Here is a 22327-nt window from a genome sequence, read left to right on the forward strand (position 1 = left end):
TTTAACTCCCACCTCCAAAACAGGTTCTTATGTACTGCTGGGGATGTCAGGGATGTGAAGACTGAACTGACCCTGTATAAGGTCACAGTTGCTGAGGTGGAAGCAAGGAGCTATGGTAAATGTTGGTTAGGGTTTGTCATAGTAGTGACTCTAAGACCTGAATAGTAAACAGTTCTTGTGAATGAAGCAGTCGAATTAAAGAAGATGGCCTTTCATTTATTCCTAGTCAAATGTCTTCTGATATGACTGTGATAACAGCAGGCCAGGAGGACCATAGCTATGGCAGTCACCAATGTGAAGGCCAAGGTTTGGGAGTAGTATGATGAGGTCATGGTGAATGACTTTTGACCCAAAGATTTTCTTTTCTGGAAAACAGATTGCTGTCTCAGGAGCAGGTAGCAGGGAAGGACATTGCCTAGACTGATCAGTTTTGAAAAAATGCTAACATCATCTGGCCATATTGTCAGGTGGTAGAACATACACTTTAAAGATTGCTTGAACCCTGTGTACAGACCCTCTTTTGAGGGAGCAGTGCCAGAGACAACTGATAAAACTGAGTCTATTTCTGCATTAGAGACAATGCTACAACTAAACTCTTCTTCTGTAACTAAGTTGTAGTGGTGGATGACGTCTGTACAAAACAGCATAAGGTACTGGATTATGATGAGGTGTTATGGTTAACACACCCTTCTAGTGTTACATGGAAGGTGGGGACATTACCTCTGGATATACAAATTGGTGTGTTAGTTATCATTTTCAGAAAGCTGGACATGAGTATGTGTTCCAGTTATAGAGCGAGTACTCTCCTCAGCTTTCAGAACAGTTCTGCAAAGAACACTTTGTCTAGTAAGTGAGCATCTGAACCAAGAGGAACTATGTGGATTCTGTCCTGGCAGTAGATACGTAAATTAACTCTTTTTCTTTTCAATATTGGAGAGATCAAGATAGTTTGTCAGTCCTGGCAACATGTGTTTGTGGATCTGGAGAAGTTATATGGCTGTGTACCTAAAAAGGTTCTGTTACAAGTGCTCAAGTCCCAAGCACTCACTGTGTCAAAGTCATAGACCTGAGAATATATCTTGTGCAGGCTGCTGCTACAACTCAAATATTGTCTCAGTCATCATTTATTTGTCAGACTTAACTCATTTTTTCTTAAAAAAGACTGCATTTCCCTTACTTTTGTTTTTTTGTTCAGGCCATCATTGGATCTAAAGGCTGGAAAATAGCTCTAAGCTGCACCTCAGGGTATCATCCTCATGGTTTCTGGAGATATGTAGACCATGTAGCCATGGTTTAATTCACAAATGTATTGCAGTTACTATAGTGCACACTTGACCAGTTAATTATGTTGAAAGAATATAACTAAAAGCAAGGCTGAAGAGTAAGGCTGAATTTCCTTCCTTAGTCATGACCTTTTGTTCACACCTTCATTAGATTAAAAGTTAATTTAAAAAATAAACATTAAAATATATCTCACAACATCTAAAACCATGTGGCTTCTGTTGGTGCTGTTGGTCACCAGATTCCCAGCTTAATTTAGTTATTTCCTAAACAGTTATTACAGTGGAATATTGGCCAATAAGATTTTTTGGGGTCCTCTTCACATGGCCGACTTTTCATAAAGTCGACTTTCATATGGCCAAGACCATAGACTTTTGAAAAGCCGACCATGGGGAACCGCTATCTCTGCACAGTGCGGAATGGGAAATTTCCCACTTCCGCACTGCAGTGCGATCTCGGAGTTGGTATATTAAAGTTACGGGGTGGGGGGCATAGCCCCTCATGGGGGGTGCAGTGGGGTGGAGCCCCCCACTAACAGTTTAAGGTAAGCGTTTGTTGTGTTTTTATGTTTATTTTACATGGTCGGCATTCTGAAAGTCGATCATATGGTCCCGGCCATATGAAAGTCGACTTTCTGAAATGTCGACCATGTAAAGTAGACCCATTATTTTGGTATTTATCTCTGCCATCCTTTGCCCTTTAGGGGTCCATTTTCATTAACATCTCACCACTAAAAAGGAACCGATAATAGCATGCAGCTGCTCAATTTAAAATTTAAACTGTCAGAGATTCAGGGTGCAAACACATTATTATAAAGTATCATGATACTGGAATATGTCAAAGTAGAGATATTCAAATATATGCACGGATGTAATTTTTAAATCTTAAAAATAAACAAATTGGTTCATATAGAGTTCAAAGCTTTCTTTACTTATCATTAAAACACAAACATACATTTCCAAGGATAAAAGGAGTAAACAGATAACAAAGTATGCATATGGGAGGATAGCATAAACTTTCTATGCTCAGTCCTGATGTGTTTGCTTTCAGCAGACTTATCTCAGAGCCACTCGTAGTAAGTACTATGTGCATAATCTTCCTTTTAAGGTTAAATGATTACAAGAAATATTTACCATCTGTTTGCTAAGCTCTAATGAACTCTAACAAAGTCAAACTATTCTTCTCACCTAAATAGTAAAAAATATGAAACTGTTGTAGTATTTTAACTAACAGTATATTAAAATAAGCATTAATAGACATAAAAATAACATATCCATTGCAATTCCTCCCTCTGATGCTATAAAACATCACAGTTCCTGATTATTTTGAATCATGTCATTGTCAAACATGTAAGCCCTAGTATAGTTTTATTCTGGTATGACAACCGTTGCATGTGCACTGTAATAAAGCAGTTCAGTAATAAATTCTTAATAATGGAATATACACGAGAGCTATGAAAAACACAATTATAATAAAAGTAATTATACTTTGCATTATGCTTGTACCATCATTTCCAAATATATTACCCAACCACCCAAACAAGATCCAACCAGACTCAGTTTTATTCATATTAATAGCGAATTGTTTCATCAAGTCAGCCACCTTTTCTTGTTCATCATGAAAGTCTAAAACAAACATGCAGCACCATTTTCCAGTCAGATGGAAAACTCTGCTGAAGAACTATTGATTTTGCAGAACTGCGGCTTGAACTTCAGTCAAGTTTTTTATTTGCCATGCGAATGTGTTCCACTGTCTTATTGGACATTTTAGCTAATATAAAGGACAACTGATTCACTTCATGCATAGTTTGCAATAGGCCATACTGCTGAGAAAAGAAAGCTACTGCATGCTCAGCAGGGTGTACGGCCCTCTTACTTCTTAACGTTTCAGGAGGTATAAAGAAAGAATGAAAGATAGCTGGCATCATCTGTCCCACATAACAACCAGACCATTTATTTGTTAACCACTGGAAGACAAGGTCTCCACAGTTGTAATAATTATCTTACATTTCCATGCCTTTTTCCCAGTCATACATTCTTCAGTCCAAGATCCATCAATAAGTTCTCTTAACAGTTGTGGTTGCAATGCTGTAACCTACTCACACAGTTCCTTTTTTGCCATATGAAATTTCACCTTGTGTTAATGCAGCCAGCTGGTAATATATTTTCTTAGTCTAGTCTGTAACATTATGCCAGTTTTGATTTTCTACAGCGATTTGCTTTTTTAAATACGTTTGGTGTACAAGAACAGGTGACATTGGAGTGCCCCCTTTGTCATCATGGGGAACAAATTCATGCACCCAGCAGTTGGAAGATTTAGGTCATTGGCATATTGGTTCAGCATTTGAAGAAACAGGTTTTCTCTCATGGAAAGTTGAAGCAGCAGAAAGAGGAGACTCAGTGATGTCACCAGAAGGAGGTGTGGTGTCATTTTCTGTCAACTCGGGAGACTTCAAGCAGGTTTTCTTGCAATGGGAAGCATGGACCCAGTTCAGTATTTTGGTACACTTTACTGCAGTATGGGAGATTTTGAGAATGAGATGAGGTCTCTTTTACCATGGCTTCAAATGATATTTGTGTTGGAATACCTTTACGTAGACTTAATCACCTGGTCATAAATCATGACAAGGAACAGTAGCTGGTGGCAGGAGCGTCTCCTTAACTCATTTATGAAAAGTCTGCAAAACAGAGACAAGTTTTGAGCAATAGTCTAGCAAAGCTTCATAGGTAAACACCAGTTCACAGTTTCTGACTGGTGAGGAAGGTGGCATGTTCATGTGACAGCCCATAATAATTTCAGGTGGGCATCATTTATGAGTAGCATTTACAGTTTCCGACATACTCATTAAACCCAGAGTATCTGGCCATTTCGGTCCTGTCTCACTACATATTTTACTATTTTGATTTTAAGAGCCTGGTTAGACATTTAAACAAAACCAGATGACTGTGAATGGTGGAGACAATGTAACTGCAAAGAAATGTTCAATACTCTACACAATTTTCTTAAATTACAGCAGTAAAATTGGTACCTCTATCAGCGTTAATACTATGAGGTACTCCGAAATGTAGGATAAATTATTTTAACAATTTCTTTACTGCTATTTAAGCATTACACCTAGCACATGGATAAGTGTCCACCCATACAGAAAAAACACAGATGATAACTAGGATATATGAAAATGCAGTACAACACTTCATTTGCGTAAAATCAATTTGAATATTTCCAAAGGGCCCCCAAGGAGGGGGTAATGCTGAAGACTTAGTTTTCACATGTGGTGCAATATTATGCGACAAACACACCTCACAATTATTTGCATAATGGCTAACTAGAGACTTTAAAAGAAGGGAAAACCAATCTCGCTGAATAAAATTAAGAAGTCCATGCTTACCAATATGATTCGGTAAGTAGTATGCCCTTATCAAACAAGGTAGTATGGATAAAGGTGCTACTATCCTGCCATCAGGATGTGTCCATAGAGAATTATTTTGCTTTTTACAGCCCACACCAATCCACCTCTTTTTTCAGCCTCTGAAGCTTCATTCTTTAAAGTAATCAAATCATAAAAATTACGTTTGTCAGCTTTTGTACATTTCCTACATGATAAAAACAAAGTTTTTAGTGACATTCAAACCAGTAGCTTATTTGGCTGCATGATCTGCTAGCCAGTTACCTTTTACAGTAACAGTATCTCTTTTTATGTGACCTTGCACTTTATAGCTAAAGCCTTTGGTAACAACAAAGCATGTAATAAGTCCTTTATAAAATTTCCATTTATTATCTCAGTAACTGATGATTAAAAGTTTTCTATGTCTCTACCGCTCCCCAAAATCATGGGCTACTCCAAACCCATAACAGCTGTCAGTATAAATATTTGCAACTTTATCTTTAGCTAATTTACAGGCTTTTTTAATGCAATGAGTTCAGCAACTTGTGCAGAAGGAATTCCTTGTAATCTTTCCTGACACAGTATTGTAGTTTCAGTACATATAGCTAAGCTGGTTGTAAGATTTTCATTTCTGTCTCTTTTAGAAAGATCTATTCACTAACAGTTTCATTTTTGCATTGTCCAAATCAAGTCTCGGAGAAAGCATATAGTTAATCACAATTATACAATCATGCAGCTCATCATCTGCTGTCATGGGCAGGAGGGATGTTTGATTCAGTATCTGGTATTGCACAATAGTGGTTGAAAGGTATGAAATAAGCAGCAACTCATATTTTGTCAACCTAGAAGCTGAGAGATACTGCATTTTAGATTTCAGCCACAGTACAGTTACTGCATGGGGAGCTGCAAATGTAAGTGTGTCCTAGGACCAGTGCTGCAGATTGTTCTGCATCAGTGCAGCTGCTGCTGCCGCCTGCAGGCAGCTTGGTATTCCTTTAGCTACCAGGACTAACAGTGAACTGTAGTATGCAGTAGGCCTAACTGCATCACCATGTTTTTGAACCAGCACTCCTGCAGCATACCCCCCCCCCTTTTCATGACTGAACAAAGTGAAAGGTTTCTTATAATCTGAAAGTCCTAAGGCAGGGGCTGTAGCAAGGCCTTGTTTTAAGAAAGGTAAAGCATTTTCTTCCTTTTCTTTCCAGAGCAATGGCTCTGATGTGTCTTGTTTGATCATGTCAGTCTAAGGTCTAGCAATTTCTGCCTAATTTGTGTCCACTGCCTACAGTATCCAGCCAAACTGAGAAAAGCTTGTAGCTGCTTCTGAGTAACAGGATGAGATGCCTTTATAATAGCTTTAACACATGAAGGCAGGAGATGCCTCTGTCCGTATGAGATTAAGTGCCCTAAGTACTTACCTTAGGTGACCATAACTGTAGTTCTTCCTCTTCATAGTTTGTATCTGTTTTTTTGCTAATTCAGTCAGTAAATGAATAGTATTCAACTGACAATGTGTTAGTATGTCTGAAGATATAAGTAAATCAGCCACATATTGCACCAGTGTAGATTTGCATGGAAACAGAATTTCTTCAAGGTCCTCCTTTAAAATTTGTGAATGAGGGACTGTCAACAATTCCTTGTGGCAGTCATTAACATGTATATTGAATTCCACCATATGTAAAAGTAAATAAATACTGACTATATGGATGAATAGGGATAGAAAAGAAAGCTGAACACAAGCCTACTACAGAAAACTAAGCAGTCCACTGTGGTATGCAACTTAATGTAATTGCTGGATTTGTCACAACAGGATATGAGAGGTGACAACCTGATTTACTGCTCTTAAGTACTGCACAAGCCTGCATGTATCTCTGCTTGCCTTTTTAACTGGGAGAATGGGAGTAGTACAGCAACTATGTGTTTTTGCTATAATTCCCTGCTGGAGCAGAGATTTAATTGCAGGTTTGATTTCCTGTTCTGCCTCTGTTTTTTAAGGATACTGTGCTATATGAGGAAGTGCTTTGTAGGGTCTACACATATTTTCACAGGTATAGCAGATTTTAACAGACCTACCTCATTAGAATGCTTTGCCCATAAAATATTAGGAACCTGCTATGGTAGTCTGGCGACAGCACTCAAACATGGCTTTTCTGTCTTTTCTACTGTGACACTGAGTACGGAAAGCACTTCTTCTACAGATTCAGCCAGTACATCTGAATAAACACCATCTGCAGTGTAAAAATAGTACATCCTAATTAACAAAGCAGATCCCTGCCCATTAAATATGCTGGAGACAAAGTACTTAAATAAAAAGGCATGCTTATATTCGATCAGCCCTAAAGAAATCGGAATAGGAAAAATAGTAGGAGTGTTAGTAACGCCCACTGCTGACACTTTTTCAGAAGATACTGGAATTTTATCTTCGTGATCTGCGGTAGTGGTGCTGCGGTAGCATTGTCGCCTCATAGTAAGATGCTGTCCAGTTCGATTCTCAGCTAGCGCGTCTTCTGCATGGAGACATGCGTGAATGGGTGCACCTTCATTGAAGGTTGTGCATCAGGGCTGGCAACTTGGCACGTAAAAAATCTACTGCCAATCGTTAGCGGACCGGATTTCCGCTGTGGCGACCCCTAACCGGGAAAAGCCAAAAGACACAACAACTGAAATTTTATCTTCATCACGCATTTTCAACACAGATCAAGTTGCACAGGTGTCACTCAGAAATGGAACATTTTTTGTACTATTTTTAACTAAACAAAGGGTTGTTATTGATCTAACTGCATTACAATTCTTATGTTTACCTCATCCCCCCCCCAAGTCCTGTCTGTACTTTTTGCCTGACATTTGTTGTTGCTGTGGTGGTGAGGTAGTAGAGAGGCACTGCAAGGTTTTTGATTTGCCCACTGCTGCATTTGCTGCTGTGGTGCATTAGGGCATTTTCCTTTTCAATGTCCCATTTGTCCACAGTTGTGACAACTTAGGCCCCCTTTTTGGTTTGATTGTGATGTTGCTGAACATTTATTGCTCTTAGTCTGTTTTGCTACCTTGCCTAATTTTTCCCCTGCCTCTACTCCTTTTTTAAAACTCTATTTGTAAATGCATGAGTTTATCTTCTGCATTTCTTTTTTATCTACTTGGTCCATGTCATGCTCTGTGAATTTTATTAACTTGCCTGTTTCCTTCTCCTGCCAACTAAACTGCTTTTTTTTTCCTAATGTCTGCTCATTAGGTAATAGTTCATGTACAAAAGCAGAATTAAAAAGTGCTTTAGCATTTTCCATTGGCTCTGCAGTACCAGGATGTGCTGAAAACACTTGCCTAAGTCTACTAAAATAGCTGGTATTTTTCCTTTGCTTTGCTTACATGCAGCAGTTTTATCCCCGTTTTGTTCAGAATTTTTTGTAAGAATTTTTTTCTAATTTCTGTTAATACCCCATTCCTTTAGTAGTTGAGTAAAATGGGCCGGCTACTGGAATCAAGCCAGTTTTGTCTTTTAATCTGTTTTATATATATATATATATATATATATATATATATATATATACATACACATATATACATATATATATATATATATATATATATATATATATATATATATACATACACATATATATATATATATATATATATATACACACGCATATATATATATATATATATATATATATATATATATATATATATACACACACACATATATATATATATATATATATATATACACACACACACACACACACACATATATATATATATATATATATACATATATATATATATATATATATATATATATATATGTATATATATATATATATAGATATATATATATATATATATATATATATGTATATATAAGGTGGGACTGTGTTCATCTGTCTTAAATTTGACAGAATAGGTTCATATGTTTGATTAACAATGCTTAATTTATCCTTAAACTTTTGTGGGTCTTGTTTAATTTTAGGAAAAGTTTTAACTATAGAATGTAAATCAGTAAGTGTACAAGGTCCGTGGACTAATGCCATAGTACCATCTGGATGTGGTCCTTTTTTGAGGGGATATTGAGAATTATCCATTTGTTGTTCCTGCTTTTCAACTTATCTTGTTGTTTGGTGAGTAAAATGCAGTTTTTTGCCTGAATATTATACCTCACCGTGGTGTCTGATGGTCCTATCACTGTCTGACTGAAAGGACAAAATGGTGAAGGTGGACAGTGCTATAAGGTTCAGGTTGAGTTGAAGCTGATGTTGAGCATGCAGGTGCAGGAGTGCCATGTTTAGATATACTTTTCCGTGGGGTAACAAATTGTCCTCTGTCTTGTTGGGATGAGTGGGAAACCTGGTCATTTCTATGTTGTGGGAAGAAGGGAAGCTGACCGTCTTTCCCGGAAGACTCCCCCCCCCCCCCCAACTGCAGCAAGATCATTCGAAATGGCTGGATATAAAAGAGCAGTTGATATTACATTCTTTAACAGCACTTTAGAAAAAAATAAAATACTACGTCTACAAACTAAGTTAAACAGAAGGGTAATAAAATAAAAGCTGAACAGTGGAATAGCTATAATGATTGGTATTTGAAACTTTTAAATGACACAAAGAATCTACTGTAAAGGGGTTAAAAGATACAAAGTTAAAAACTGTTGTCAGGAATGCATAAATCTTAAGTTTGGTTTAGTTAGTTTGTGCCAATATGCTATATACTGGCAAGAGTTTGGCCCATTTATACATTACATATAATGGGCTGAGGAACCAACAGATGGCTCAGTAATCTTCCTGTGTGTCTTGCCCATAATATAGAACATAGTACACTGTACCCTTAGTTAACCCCTTTCTCTCTTTTTTTTCAGTACCACAGAACATACTTAATCATGCATACAGATCCATGCAAATGGTTAGACATGCACATCCAGTACTTCCAGTGCCCCCTCCCTGCTATGCATTTATGACTGAAACCCATAGCTCTCAACCTCGTAGCACAAAAAATCTGGACAAAGCCAAAAAGTAATGGGGGACAAAGCCCCAAAAATAGGTATACATTTTAAATATTGCTCTTATAAATTTAGAAAATTGCTAATTGCTTCTGTTCCTGTGCATTTTCTGAAGGATATGAAATCTGAAACTCAAATGCTTGCCAATATTTAGTGGATTCAGTCCTCACCGATATTTAGTGGTTTTAGTCCTCACTGATTCACCACAAAAATCCAGAAAATCAACAATTATATGAGAAACAGACCAAAAATATGAGGCAAAAATCTGGACATTCGGTGAAAATCTTGACAGTTGAGAGGTATGCTGAAACCCAGTTCAGTTTAAGTACTACACCCCTCCCAGCCGGCCTTAGGCATAGGCCAACTAGGCGTCTGCCTAGGGCGCCAGTCTAGCAGGGGCACTTTTCTAGTATTTATTTGATATAGTTAGACCAGGATGGGGGCACCAGGTAGTGTGGTGGGGGGCGCCGTGGACCCCTTTTGCCTAGGGCACCAGTTGACCTAAGGCCACTTACTGTGAACATAACTCTAAACAGAGAATGCATTTACCAGGGCAATAAATAATCTGCGCATTGTCCAAAGCTGCACTGACATCGTTGAGACCCACAGGAACTCAAAGACAAAATGTAAGTTAAAAGCACCTACTGAAATGGGTGCCCAGTATTTGTTGAAGAGATTCCCACCACAGTCTTATGTGATGTGAAGCAAAACAATTAAACCTTCATTAAATTGATAACAGGCATGGCACCATCTGAAAAGAAACACCGGTTAGCAGATAATGTCATGCAGCTATTCAATTTAAACTGCAGACTGCCAGAGACTCTGGATGCAAACACATTATTTAATGTATCATGATACTAGAATATCTGAAACTAGAGAGATTCAGCTGTATGCACTAATGTAACCCTTTTCTATCTTTAAAATTCAAAAATTTAGATTGGTTCAAACAGAGTTCAAAGCTTTCTCAACCTGTAATTAAAACACAACACACATTTCCAAGGCTAAAAGAAGTCACCAGATAACAAGATATGCATATGGGAGAATAGTTTAAAACTTTAGCATGCTTCAGTCTTGACTGTTTACTTTCAGCAGACTTATCTCAGAAATATTCCTAGTAACTATTTACAAGAAACATTTACCATCTGTATGCTAAGCTCCAATGAACTCTAACAGTCAAACTGTTCTTTTCAGCTAAATAGTAAAAAATATAAAACTGCTTCAGTACTTTATTTTATTTAACATTTGTTTACTGGGAAAGTCCAACTGGAATAGAGCCCATTTTCAGAGGAGAAAGACTCGACACATGTCTTTGGAATGTCTTTTAAGCTAATGGTATATTAAAATAAGCATTCATAGATATAAAAATATAATATCCATTATACCATGTATGCAGGCTTCTCCCTGCATGGGGTAAGGTCCTTATGGCTACTGTCATTCTGATGAAGAGGACCTTTTCATCCTTAAGTGATCTGATTCAGTGCCCATCCAATGTCTCTGTAGTGCAGCAAGCATGTCACATTGTTTGCTGTCACTTATTGCATGTTTGTTAGCTGATGCCTGTGCAGTTGTGGGGACTTCTAGTACTGACCATCCTAATCCCTCCTGGAGTATCTCAGGGATAAGGTAAAATCCCACAAATATCCTCCTAAAGAAAAAAGAGAAAAGGCAAAAGGTCACAGGCCACTTCATCTTTCCTCTCCATCCTCCAAACCAACTCTAGTTGTGTGACTTTATCAGTTTTTAGAATTTAAGTATTCAACTTTTGAATTGCACTTCACTGAAAAATAGTAAAAATGATAAAAATAAAAGGAGAAAACCAAGTACCTATCACTGCAGTCAGTGAGACATTGCCCAAACAACTAAATCATAAAACAGAAAAGAACTTTATCCAACTCAAGAAAATATTCCAAACTTTTCTGAGTAATTTCTTATATATGATTATCCCTGGTATTGACATGAATAATTTCCCCCTGATGCTCCTATAAATATGATCAGTCCCACCTTTCATCAGTTTCCCTTCACTTGCTTGAATTTTTAATGTTTGTAGCATTTTTGCTGAAGCAGATTTGCTAGATTCATTGGTTGAGTCATCATATTTACTCACTGTGTGTTGTAGCAATGTACTTGGGCTTGAACTGTACTGTTTTTACATTTTTCTGAGATCATACCATCTTGAAAGAAAGACTTATTTGATGTTTTAAATGATCACTCTTTCTCTGAGTTGCAATCTCCCCGATTGAGAATAATAAAGTTAAGAGTGGGAATGGAGGTCTTAGTGTAGGGGTGTTTGCTCCCATGCATAAAACAATTGGTTTAGTTTTTCATTGATTACATTACATGAAATTTCAGTGCAAGTACTTCTGTTTCAATGGTATGTGTACTCAAGGAAGTAGTTCCATGCAATTAGGGTGCAGCATTTGTATTTCAAGGAATTGACTGTTCAGCTATAGTGGGAACCTTCTCAATTTCTTCCCTACTCTGGTCCACACACTTTGATTAATTTATGAATGTGCAGCACTGAAAGTGTTTGCTGTTTTTAGCCACAAGATATGTTCTTGACCATTGTCTAAAAAAATTAGTACAGGAAGCATTTGGTTTAGCATGGATGACAGACTATTTTTTTTTTCTCTCTCTAGAAAAGTGTCATTGAGTCTAATGTCTGATGCCTGCATCTAGATTTCATCTTAGTAACCAGATGCCATCAGTTAAAGGTCCTAGAGCCCTTCTTGCTCAAAATTAAACTTTCTAAGATGGAGAAGTTTGAAATCATCCACCCTATGGGAAGGTGTATCATGTTTCCTTTCTCTTAAGCCCATGGAAGGAAGAAACCTTATCATTAAAGACCAAAATCTCATAAGAATTCTGCAGTCAGTACCTCCTTTAACCTTCCAAAATATGAATGCACCACTGTTACCACTTCTGTCCAGGTTATGACTTCAGTTTTTCAGGTCTTTCCCAGAAATAAGAATTCATTGGCTACTTTGGAAATGTCAGAAACTTTGAGTCTGCTGACTAGTAATTGATCTGGCTGGACCTATAGCTGTGGACTTAGCAACATTTGCTTTTCTCCTCGAGAAACATTCAAAATTTAGTCACCTACATGTTAATGTGTATCAGATGTAGACTTGGACCTCAGTCTGGAGTCTCACTTGTACCAAACAATGGGATTTTCTGCCCCAGGTTTTCTCTGGATTTCTCAATTTCTGATTGACAGCTCATACTATCTGGGGTACACTTAGTCTGTTTTTGTTCCAGAGATTGTTATCTACCATGATTTAGATAACATGCATGTGCTGGCTGAAATTAACAGTACAATTCACGACTCCCCTTCAGCTGAATATGAAGCCCTCTCCCTCTTTGTTTCATGGTGGTTGATGAAGTCAGTTAAAGGTTTGCATGTATTCTCTTCTGCTGCAAGTCTTTTGAGCAACCACATTGTTACTCCAGTGTCACAGCCAATAGATGTCACACAACTGTGGTCAGAATTTCCTGTGGTCCCAAGCCCAGGTGCTTATTTCCTCCCATGTCTGTTTCTTTGTTAGGTACCTTGTTCATTTCCTCCTTGCAGACATAGGTAAGACTGAAACAGGAAGCTGAGAGTTCTTTTTCTCCTGATTTCATTTGAATGAATAAGCCATTGTGAAAGCACTTACTGGTCATCATCATCTTCTTTCGGCTGTTCCCATTAGGGGTCGCCACAATGGATCATCTGTTTCCATTTCTTCCTATCCTCTGCATCTTGCTCTTTTACACCACCTGCATGTCCTCTCTCACCACATCCCTAAACCTTATCTTAGGCCTTCCTCTTTTCCTCTTACCTGGCAGCTCCATCCTTAGCATCCTTTTCCCAATATACCCAGACTTACTGATATGCAGTCTATTATAGACTAGCTTATGAAGAATCAGAGCTTCCTTAAAACACTGGTTAACTGAAGTAGTTGAGACAAAGAGCCTTTCAATGGAGTTTTCCTTTCTCATTAGAGTCCTTTCAAAACGCTGCTCTCTGAGTGTACATGCTTTCCTTTTCTAGACCTCTAGATGGCTTATCCAAGCAACATCAAAAATAGATTCTCTACTGAAAGTTCAGTCTTACATTCTTTCTCCATTTTTAGTCAGAAAAAAAGAACACTTTCCATTTAGGGTCCTCATCTTCTGCCTACCTCCATCATCCAAGTGTTAAAGTACTCAACCTCGGAGCTATACATTTCCATCCCTAGGTAATTGACTCTCATACTGACGTCCCAGAACTAATCAAAAACATTATCAAGTTTATCCCTTTCACTGATAAAGACATTTAGAATTTTGGTGCACCTTGAGAAATTACTTTTGACTCTGCTCTGCCCAGCTGTGTGATTACTCCTTTTTTAATTTCTCCAAGTCTTTTGGGTTTCTAATAACATGATGGGAATGGACCCCATTCCTAAGTCAAAGTAAGATTAACGTTCATGAATTTAGTATTGTTTCAGTCTTTGATGTCAGCCAGAAGTGCTCTTTGCAATACCCACAATGTGCCCAGTAATGACTCCTTCTGCAATTCATATGGAGTTACATGTATTGGTAACATATCTAAATATGACTGTAGCTTCTTTTTTATAAGACCCGCTGCTCCTACTAGTGTTGGAACTGTCTAGGTATCTTTCTTCCACATTGCTCTCATTTCTGCCTGCAAATCCTGATAATTTTTGACCTTATGTCTCTCTGTACACAAGACATTGTAGTCAATGGGTGTAGCGATTTCAATGATCAATGCTACCTTTGTCTTCTTTTCATGGACCACTATATTGAGTTTTCTCACATCTGTCTTTTGAACTGTTGGTAATGGGTGATCCCATGTGATGTATACTTCATCATTTTCTATTATGATTTGTGACTCATGTTGTGGCTCATGTTTCCAGTGTTTTTCAGCCACTTCAGTACCATAATGTTTGCACAATCCCCAGTGCAATAGTCTTGCCACATTATTATGCTTTTCAGTATACATCCTTCTGCCATTAGTATATCACAACCAGTAACAAGGTATGTGACTGTTTCTAATTCTGTTATACAAAACCTACATTTGTCTGTTTCTCCCACATGTTCAATGGACTTTGTAAACCAATGTGAAGATAGTCCACTATCTTGGGCCGCCAATATTAACCTTTCATCTTTTGGTTTTAATTTGCCTCTCCTTAATCATTCCTTTGTTCGATCCTGATCAACATGAGGTTCTTCCAGAAGTTTTCTATACTTGCAACTATATTTATGCATTTTCCATATTTCTTGCCTTCTTATCTGATCCTTCACCTTATATTCTTCCTTTTGTTTTTTTGGCACCATCAGTTGCTGCCTATTTTTTATCTACTTCTGGTTTGATTTCCATTCCAGCTTGACGCAGATATGCTTCTACTAGGCTAAGCTGGGAAGTCATCTTAGATTTATTCTCCCATGTTTCAAAACTTTCACTATGTTTGAGTCTTGTGAGGCCAGCAGATATGTGTGTAGTCCCATGATTGCAGCTCTATACATGTAATCAATTTCAAAGAGACTTATACCTCCTTCGGAATGGGGAAGGAGGTATGGGCATGAAGCATCCTTCTGGTTTTCCTACCTAATCTGTCCAACACCTTTTGGGGCAGACAATCACTCCAAAACTGCAAGATAGGACAGGAGGAGCAAATTGGTTTATATCTTGAATTTTGTTCCTAGATGTCAACGCTGTTTTCTGAATTAACTTAAGTCTTCTAAAATATTCCTTACTAAGTTTTATTTGCATTTGTTCCATGTTTTATTGTTGATCCTTCATCAATTTCCAAATATTTATAAACTCACACTTGAACAAGTTCTTTATGTCACATTCTTGTCCCAAACTGATGTTTTTTTTGGTTCTGCAGCTTTCCTGCTGGTTGCTTTTGCGCATTTATCAAGACCAAATGACATTTTTATATCATCTGAAAAAGTTGTGACTATTTGCAATTGTGCTTCCAGTTCCTCACCTGATGAGCTATACAGTTTTAAATAATCAACAAAGAGAAGATGAGAAGTCTTTATACTTTGTTGTTTTCTAGGAGCCAAATTATAGACATGGCCTAATCTGTTACGTAGACAGCTTAATGGGCTAAGGGCAAGACAGAATAGCAGCGGTGACAGGTAGTCACCCTGGAATATCTCCCTTTGAATTTTTATCCCTGGAATAATAACTTGCCCTTCATCATGGCTTAATTTCAAAGTGGTCCATCACTGTTTCATGGTTACTTTACAGTGTAGGATGTATGCTACACATTTTTAAGCACTCTTTTATCCATGAATGTGTGATACTGTCAAATGCTTTTTTGTAGTCAATCCATGCCATACTTAGAGCCTTCCCCTTTTTTTTACAGTTCTCCATTATGACTTTATTTAGCAACAAGTGATCCTTTATTCTATATGACTTTCTTTTATTACCCTTTTGTTCTACTGACATGATTGAATTTTCTTCTAAATGACTACAAACTCTACTGGCATAAATTCTGGTGTATAGTTCATATGTTGTTGGAAGGCAAGTTATTGGTTTATAATTTCTAGGATAGCTTGCAGGTTCACTCCTTAGTAGGAGCATTGTTTTTCCTGTTGTTAGCCAGGTTGGTGCCTGTTCGGAGTGCACATATAAATAGTTCTTACTCATGGCTAAATCTTTGTGCAAAGATGTTAATACTTTGAACCAGAAGTTAGGTACTGGAGCTGGGCCTGGGGTTTTATTAAATTTGTTTCAATCTCTCTGGCTGTTACTTCATCCCATTTCATATCCTGTACCTTTGAACTTCTTATTCTTTCTTTTACTCCTTCTATCCATTTAGCATCTTTGTTATGTTCCACCAGATCTTCCTAAATACTTATCCAAAATGTATCTATTTCTTCTTTTTTGGTGGTCCTTCAATTTCTTTTCTCTTGTTTCCCAATTCTCTATTAAACTTTTTGGGTCATCAATAAATTGGTTATTTTATACTTTTCCTTTTTCTGCTTATGCTGATATTTTTAGTTTATTATTTGCGATAGTGCATGATAAATCCTAATCTATTGTAATATTGCACATTGCTTTTATCACATCAGTCTTTCTGAGTATTTTTGTTGATCTGTTCCCTCTTCTATACTCTTCTAACAGTGACAATTCTTGTCTTAATTGCTTTACAGTTTTTTGTATTTGATACTTCCATGATGGTATTCAATTTCTCCCCTTCCTTATCCTTACTACCCTGTGTTCTACTGGTAGAATTTTGTCTATTATTATTGTTTTATTATTTTAGCTGCACTGTGATATATCCTGTTTAGTTCTGTTATATCACATGGATCTCTATGGTCATAATTACCGTGTTCAGTTGTTTTATCAAATTTTTAACTTTCTGGGTTTTATTGACCTTCTGCAATCTATTTCTTTCATTGATCTTAATATGTCTATCTCTATTAAATCAAGCAACTCTTCTCTTGGTTCATTTTCTTCTAAACTGAGGGCACATTCTTTGTTCCCCATTTCCTGCAGGCATTCCATAGAAAGTGCTATAGCATCTTCCTGTGGCACATTCTCTTCAATTTCATCCTGTGTCATCCATTGCTCTGTAATATGGGAACTCACTGGCTTATCACTCCTCAACATTAACTGCATCAGAGTTACCACAGTTTCCTGTTCCTTCTCTTGCTGTCCAGCTTTAAGTGAATGTTTATATTGGTTTCCTGTGAAAGGCTCCAAAATATTTTCATATGGTAACTGACCTGTTGCTTCCCGTTCCACTGGTTTCTCCTTAATTTGAATGTCCATCGCTCTATCCTGCTGTGGTATTTTCTGAGTTGGATTTTCTATGCTAAATCTTTCACATCAAAGATACTCCATAACCTCAGTTTCTACTTCTTTAACTTCTCCATTACTGATGTCCTTTTCTACTTTTCCTCTGTCTTTTTATTTTTTGTATTGTAAAGTTTTCCATGTCTAGATTCCTTTGCCTGTATTTCCTTTTCAAATATCTTTGGTGCTGCTCTTTTTGCATTGATTAGTTTTGCTTTCTCATTTGCATAAATACTACACCATATTAAATCTGTTTTTCTTTCTCATGTCCATATTTCTTCTTCAGATGTTTCCTGAACTTCCTGTTTCTCCTTACTTTGGGGACTCCTTCCATCATGATGTGATGCAACCTGTGTTAGACTTTCTACACCAAATCCTTCTCTTCTCAGGCATTCCATAACTTCAGCTTCTATTTTTTTAACTTCTGCTTTATTAATCTTCTTTTCTACATTCCCTGTTTATAATATTATTTTTTATTGTGAAATTTTCCATATCTGGATACCTTTAACTGTATTTCTCTTCAAATATCTTTGGGGCTTCCTTTTTTTGTATTGATTAATTTGGCTTTTGACTTTGCATAATATTGTACCATATCAAATCTTGCTTTCTTTCTCATGTCCATATTTAATTTTGGGTCTATATTATATTGTCGAATGTCGACAATGTTGAATCTGACATTGTCGACACGAGAATGTTGAATACTCAGAACCTCGAGCGTTTAAAAAAAAAAAGAAAGAAAAAACTACCCTAATGGGTTTAAGCAGGGGCAAGCCACCCTGCACCCCCCACACCCCCACTACTTAAATATACCAACTTCAAGACTGCACTACATTGCAGTAAATGGAAATCTTCCCTTACGGAGATTTCTGTTTACATGCTCGAGATTCTGAGCATTCGATATTCTGGTGTTGACAATGTCAGATTTGACATTGTCGACATTCGAGAATATGATATAGACCCTTCATTTTTATACATTTCAAAAATCTCTAGGTTTTGTTGTTTATATTTTCACACTTCCTCAGATGCTTCTTTTTCCAAACAAATCAAAGTTTCTTGGTCTGTATAATGTTTTTCACAAATCTTTTGTATTAATGAACACAATTTTTTATTTGAAGCTTCTAACAGTTTTTCTTGTGGAAGTATTTTTCTTTCCTGTAATATCTCTCTTAATCTTTTTATATATCTTGTGCCTGGAAATTCTGGGCTTTTTGCATAATAGTAACAATACATAATTTCTTTCTTATCCTCAATAGTCCACTCTATTGTCTTTATGGCTTTTCTTTGGCCTATCAGTTTTTGTGATTTTTGAGAACTGCTACTTCCTTCTGCAACAGGGGGGGGGCATCCTCTCCCTGGACCTGGCCCCATTTTAGAAATGTTTCTGTATTTTGAAGATTCTACACTGTCATTTTTTCCAGTTCTGGAACCAGTGCGCATATCAGGATTGGGTGCTCTTTTATCCTCGGTCTTGTGCACCCAGCTATCTTTTTTAATTTTTGACCTGCTTCAGTCCATGATATTTACTATTTAAAATACAGTCTATGTATCAGTGTTGCCTTCATGATCTTTTGTGAAAAACAGGGTCCACCTCAGGAAGGTACTCACTAAGACTTGAGGATGAGTTCATTTTTAGCAATACTACTTTCCTTTGCTTGCTGACTTGTCATCTCTCCATTCAGACCCAAATCATAAAGATGATTACCTTTGTGGATCTTCCAATAGATGTTAAGGTCCAGTGGCATTGGCACTAATGACAATTGGATATCCATCACTTAATGACACCATTCTGCATGTTCTTCCTCCTTGTAGTGGAAGTATCAATACAGGATCATGCTAATAGACAATTTCATTCACAGTCACCAAGTAAACGCAAACACAAATGTCTCTTATTTGGGTTGGAGAGTATACTTAGGCCTTCAGTCCTTTCCTATTCATGGTCAACCTAGACAAAAGATCTTAATAGAAGGAATGTAAGTAATCTTCAGGTAATTTTCCATTACTGGTTAAGGAATACCTGTTTTTAGTGTTACTCGGCATGCCTATAATGTCAGAGTTTACTCCCATTTTAGGAATATCTAGTCATCTTTGATTGAATAATCATCTATTAGAGGAGTACAATAACCTGATCCATCTTCACATTTTTATTTCAGGTCCAAGTCACAACTAAAGTCAAGAATTTACATAGTACACAATTCATTTTAAAAAATGGGTAGAACTCCCTTCATCAGCATCAACTAAGGAGGTAAAATAAACCATTGGTTTTATTTATTTATGTATTTATTTTTTATCAAGGAACTCCTTTCATCTTTCAGTTGACAGTACCCAAACCATCTGTTACCATTAAGACTGGCTTATGTATCTAGCACAGGGTACATTTTGGCAAGTTCATTACTTTATGTGGCATCATTAAAGACCCTAGGGGCCCATACAGTTCTTGAGTGCAGTTAATGAGGCTGTACTTTAAGTACATCAAGTACTCATCTCCTCAAATGAGGAAGATTTTCCATTTGAACTTGCTTTTCTCTGAAGAACCAAAGTTTCCAGCATTGAAGATGGCCTCTTACTAGCCAACATCTATGGTAGGAGTGTCTCTAAGATTTATATGTTGTATTGACAGGGCATATTTCTTGCTTTTCATAAGGACTTGGCACTCCTTTGGTTGAACCCATAGTTGATTCCCAGACTGGTGTCTGGACACACAAACCAGTCCATTAATTTCTTCCTGAAAAATCCAAACAAACAACAAAAACTGCAGATGAGCTCATTCATTCACAAACTGTCCATATACAGCTAAGATACTACACAGAGTGAGGCATTCATTTCAGAACATATGATCATTCATTCTGTTCTTTTTTGCAAAGGGATGGAACATTTAAGCACCTGCCCAAGTATTCTTAGTCCAAGCCACTGGTTCAGTGCATCTTTCCAAAGAGTATTCCCTTATTTATGAAATAAGGATCTTAGATGATGCAGTTGTTTGGGTAGATTACTCTCCTTCACCATGTACTACTATATGACTAGATATCTGAGTGCAGGGCCTCCCTTAGCAGTGTGCACCAACAGTATGATCTTTCCTAACCTGTGTCCTAATCTACTGACTTTATACTGCCTTGCTTTACTTATACTAGAAATAATCGACTCATAATAGTAATAATTGGAACTGTGTGCTGAAGGTAATTATTTCTTATAGGACTCACATTGAAGTCAAACACTACAGATGTGTGTTCTCACTGTATTAGCAGATCTCCAGGGTATGTTCAGAAGATGTGTTTCTCCCTGTAATCCCTAGTATGGTCACCTTCACCTCCCCTTTGCTGATGCTTAACTGGAAGAATTTGTGTCCGAGTATTCTCTTTGTCTCAGGTCATGGCTGGAGAGAAGGAGGGTCCCAGCTCGACACTGAGACATCTTATAAAGGCACCTGTAACAGTGCCAGGGAGGGTTTGCCAAGAAGACTGAGGAGAAAACCTTTGTAAGCTATGATGGATGACTGTTTCAGAAGCTCTCAGTCTCTTAAAGGTTTACTGAGAAAATAAGTATGAACATGCCTCTTGACTACAGCATTTAAAATGGTATTATCTTAATCAGAGAAATGTAAAAGTTAAAACAAGCATTTCAGTAATTTATATTTAATGTTAGCTGTTTTCATTTATGTGTATTTTAGTATTTTGAGAAGACCATGAAACCAGTATGTATAAATATTTTTTTTCTATTCTCTGTTTTCTTGTAGGTACCCGTGGTGGCTGTTGTGGGGTCAGGTGGTGGAACCAGGGCAATGACATCACTATATGGTAGCCTTTCAGGGTTGCAAGATTTGAATCTGCTGGACTCAGTGACTTACCTGTGTGGTGTTTCAGGATCCACTTGGTAGGTATAGAGCAAAGCTGGATGCCTGAAATTCCCTTTCCAAAGGTAGACACATCACTAGATAAGAACCATAATGCCTAAAATGAGGATACTGCTTTGGATTTGGGTGAAATGCTTAAACTGCAAAAAATAATGCTGAGGAGGGATCTTTACTCCCCTTTATATGACCTTAGGAGAGGTAGTAACTGGATACCTAATGTCTGTAATTAGTCTAGGGGGGATATTGTATATCACAATATCACAATCTACATACTAGTATGACAACAAACATCCACATTTTTTCCTATAAAAAAGTAAACCAGTACAGTATTTGCATTAAATGCTATGTGCCAAAAAATGGATGCACATTAATGCACCTTCAATTACAGGTGACATAGCAGGTTGAAATACATCACAGAAGATGTAGAAGGATAATACTCGTATAGTGGCAGGCCTGTGAACTACTAATGTGTAGCTATTCTTAGATGAATGTTTTCTGAACATTCATATGATAATTAATAAGTAATTAAAGAATTAAAACTAGTAATAATTAAAATAAATAATAAAAAATGAATAATTTGATAAGAAATACTTATCCACGGCGGCTATTTACAGATTTGGAAATGGTGGTGAAAACGATGACTTCAAGAGCCTAAGTGAAACATATGGCAGGATCTTTTGGTCTTCCTACATCTCATTGAATATCATTATGTGGCTTTTTGTTCTGTTGTTTTTATATAAAAGTTCTTCAAAACCATGCACACTTTAGTTGTCTGATACAGCAGTGTACTCAGTGTTTTTTTTTTTTATTTCTCCAGTGGGTTTACCACAAAATCTTTCAAAAATTAATTATTTTCTAAAGAAAACTTCCTATGCTCTTGAATTATAAAGACATAACATATCAGTTGTACCCTAAATATGTTGTGTTGAGTGCATTCAATTGTAATAGTTAAACAAATCCAGTATGTGCATTTAGTTAGTTAAAGAAGTTAGTATATAAAAAAAACCTAATCTCGTTCCCTCTCTCTCGAAG

The 22327-nt window shown here is 37.0% G+C and overlaps 1 protein-coding gene across 1 annotated transcript in view; it reads left to right on the forward strand.

Annotated features, from left to right (window-relative positions):
• PLA2G4F (phospholipase A2 group IVF) overlaps positions 1-22327 on the forward strand; it is a 1189208-nt gene that overhangs the window by 697629 nt on the left and 469252 nt on the right. The window contains exon 12 of the mRNA XM_044074012.1: positions 21179-21315. Within this exon, the coding sequence (XP_043929947.1) occupies positions 21179-21315 (137 nt within the window). The remainder of the gene's footprint in view (positions 1-21178; positions 21316-22327) is intronic.

Source organism: Protopterus annectens, chromosome 6.part0 (assembly GCF_019279795.1).
Source record: "Protopterus annectens isolate FY-2018-M chromosome 6.part0, PAN1.0, whole genome shotgun sequence".
Classification (NCBI taxonomy): domain Eukaryota; kingdom Metazoa; phylum Chordata; order Ceratodontiformes; family Protopteridae; genus Protopterus; species Protopterus annectens.